This window comes from Haliotis cracherodii, unplaced genomic scaffold, assembly GCF_022045235.1.
Source record: "Haliotis cracherodii isolate W230 unplaced genomic scaffold, xgHalCrac1.p SCAF_8, whole genome shotgun sequence".
Classification (NCBI taxonomy): domain Eukaryota; kingdom Metazoa; phylum Mollusca; class Gastropoda; order Lepetellida; family Haliotidae; genus Haliotis; species Haliotis cracherodii.
The window spans coordinates 30,619,620-30,622,907 of record NW_027266341.1 but is presented as its reverse complement, the minus strand read 5'-3'; the positions used below and the strand labels follow the sequence as shown (position 1 = coordinate 30,622,907).

General features: G+C 40.4%; 1 protein-coding gene across 1 annotated transcript; it reads left to right on the top strand.

The window, feature by feature from the left end:
* Nucleotides 1-517: 517 nt before the first annotated feature.
* Nucleotides 518-3,013, top strand: LOC139450933 (uncharacterized). Its single transcript, XM_071232758.1, has 3 exons — nucleotides 518-538; nucleotides 1,128-1,193; nucleotides 2,201-3,013. The coding sequence occupies exons 1-3, from the start codon at nucleotides 518-520 to the stop codon at nucleotides 3,011-3,013; spliced, it is 900 nt and encodes a 299-aa protein (XP_071088859.1).
* The last annotated feature ends 275 nt before the right edge of the window (nucleotides 3,014-3,288 follow it).

Below are 3,288 nucleotides of genomic sequence, written 5' to 3'. Positions count from 1 at the left end.
TTCTTCCTACTACTACTACTACTACTACTACTACTACTACTGCTGCTACTGCTACTACTACTACTACTACTACGGCTACTACTACTACTACTACGGCTACTACTACTACTGCTACTACTGTTGTGGTCATTATTATTATAATCAATTATTATCATCATCATCATCATTGTTATTGTTGTTATGGTTATTGTGAACTTTTTTTCCATCCCCATCTCAAAGCCTTCAACAACATATCATATCTATGCAAACAAAGACCGCGATAGTCCCTCCTGCTATCTTCAAACGACCATGACATAGTTACAGAAGTATTAACCAACTCCACCATACAGCCTAATATCTTCATTTGTATCTGGCGATATGCTTGCATATTGGACCGACACAATACACACCACTTTACACCTCTGTCACCTGTATCAATGTTTTATCTGTATGATAACCATCCCTTTGTCACAAACTTACAAAATACACAGTGTGGAACAAATAGGGTGATTAGCAAAAGAAACGCCGACATTACACAATGCCGAGACGGATGGGCGAGGTAGGTGATAATGACTATAGCTCTGCTGCAGATACACAGTGGCTCTATCTACCTGTGTTATGTCACGCGGTGAGTACACTCAAGCAGGTACTAGATATGGATCAGGACTGTACATGTAGTACGATAAGACAAATACTTACTGCTGGTATTTATGACGAGGGGATACTTATTGTAATAGTTTTGTTGTTGTTGTTGATGATGATGATGATGATGATGATGATGATGATGATGATGATGTGGTGAAATTTGAAATTATTTACATTAGCGGAACAGATTTAGTTGGCCAATAAATAGAAAAAACGAACGAACGAACGAACGAACGAACGAACGAATCACATAGATCCGACTTTCACATGAATTACTACAGTGAATATTATCAATAATTTAGCATTCTGTAGTTTTGGTTCAAGTACTCAATTTCTCAATTACTCCGTTATTCCTCATCTTTAATGTTTCTAATTGCCTTTTCAGAATCAATTGACCTACCAACAGAAAATACCACCATCACAAAATATCTGTTTCAAATTATTTTGTCCGAAGGATCATGTCCTATGTCAGGATTGTCTGTCAAATCTGTTGTTCCTGGCAGACAACGGGACAACCCCCAACCGGGGAGCGCATCCGTCTACCATTAAACACCAATACAAAACCAGTCGTTAGTAACGCCATGTAGCGAGCGCGGAATAATTAAAGCAGTCGACCCATTTCGAGTGGGACATTATGATTAATAAAATGAATACTTGAGTATCCCAGCCATAGAATTGATTAAAAGACGGGTCTGGGGTGATTTATAAATGGGAAATATGAGATAAACAATTACTGCCAATGCATCTTATCAGAGAGAAGACATGGGGGATAAACTCGGCTTAGCGCCACCCTAGTTTTCCGCTGTAAGGAGTTTTATCTTCATTTGATTTGCACCGGACAATAACGATAACAAACAGGTAGCGCGGCCATCTTGAAAAGACGACCCTCCTTCTGAGCATTGAGAACACATTGATTAAATCTTTGATTTGCGAGCTGAAATAAATAAACACGTGTATCTATTTGACTAGTCCATTGTCGCCTCGCTTTGAGGCCTGGGGCGGCACTGATAAGCCCCGGCTAGTAGCCTTAATTTTCTTCCAGGTAAATGTGATATTGGAGTATCAGCAAACTTAGCGATATGTTAGGGACGGTCTTTATTTGTTATTTGGGACTTTGCGAGAGGCGTCATGTTTAACGCGAGAATAAGACAATCATTAGAAATATAACTTTTGAATAGAGCAGCTGTAAAGGGCCGAATGAGAGGAAGAGACCCTTCTTTATTAGCCTGTGTCTGTGTACATTGTGTATAATATTGTGTTTATATGTTATATGTGTTGTAGGATTGTTGTAGCATCTACTGTTGTCTTAGGGTTTTACGTAAAGCAGTCTCTACTCTCATGAGTTACGTCCTTTACACTACCATGAGCACACATACCAGCACCATCATCAACTGTGCAATCAGCATGAAACAAGATGAGCATTATCAGAAACGGTGAACACTACGACCAACACTACCGTCAGCATTGACATCAGCACTACAACAAACACTACATCAACACAACAATTAACTCCACCACAACACTACCATCAGTTCTACAACAACACCATCAGCACTACAATCAACACTACCTTCAGCACTACAATCAACACTACCATCAGCACTACAATCAACAACGCCATCACCACTACAATCAACACTACCATCAGTTCTACATCAACACCACCATCAGCACTACCATCAGCACTACAATCAACACTACCATCAGCCCTACAATCTGCATTACCATCAACACTATCAACAACACTACAATCACCATCACCATCAACACCACCATCAACACTTCCATCAACCTTACTATCAACACAACAATCTGCTCCACCATCAAAACTACCATCAACAACACAAACAACACCACAATCAACGCTACCATCAACACTACCATATCCACTGCAATCAACACTATCAACACAACAATCAGCGCTACCATCAACATTACCATATGCACTATAATCAACACTGCCGCCAACACTACCATATCCACTGCAATCAACACTATCAACACAACAATCAGCGCTACCATCAACATTACCATATGCACTATAATCAACACTGCCGCCAACACTACCATATCCACTGCAATCAACATTATCAACACAACAATCAGCACCAACATCAACACTACCTTCAACACTACAATAAACAACACCCTCAACACTACCATCAACACAACAATCAGCACCGCCATCAAAACAACAATCCGCACCACCAACAACAATACCTCGTGCACTACCATCAACTCTGCCACCAACACAACAATCTGCATCACCACGAAAACCACCTTCAACACTACAAACAACACCACAATCAACACTACCATCAACACTCTCGTCTGCACTACCATCAACACTATCATCAATACCACCATCGGCACTACCATTAACGTTTAACACTAGGATCAGCACTACCATCTCCACTACCAAGAACACTCCCAGGAACACTACCATCAACACAGCCAACATCACTGATATTAACACGATCACCAACAATTACATGGACTCTTAAAACACCCATGCCTACGAGTACCAATGATTTTCCTGCACTTCTAGTGATGGGTACCTTCCAGACAAATATTAGATTCTGTAACTCCCAGGCCCCAAAACTTAAACACACACTCCTGAAAACCAGGAAACAGATACTGAGATTCAATACAACCAATATTGTT

Excerpts from the sequence above, each read along its gene's own strand:
- LOC139450933 (XM_071232758.1), top strand. The coding sequence starts at position 518 with ATGCCGAGACGGATGGGCGAG. Across the intron at positions 539-1,127 it reads TGCCGAGACGGATGGGCGAG|ACAACGGGACAACCCCCAAC; the intron begins GTAGGTGATAAT and ends TGTTCCTGGCAG. Across the intron at positions 1,194-2,200 it reads ACACCAATACAAAACCAGTC|CACTACAATCAACACTACCA; the intron begins GTTAGTAACGCC and ends CACTACCTTCAG.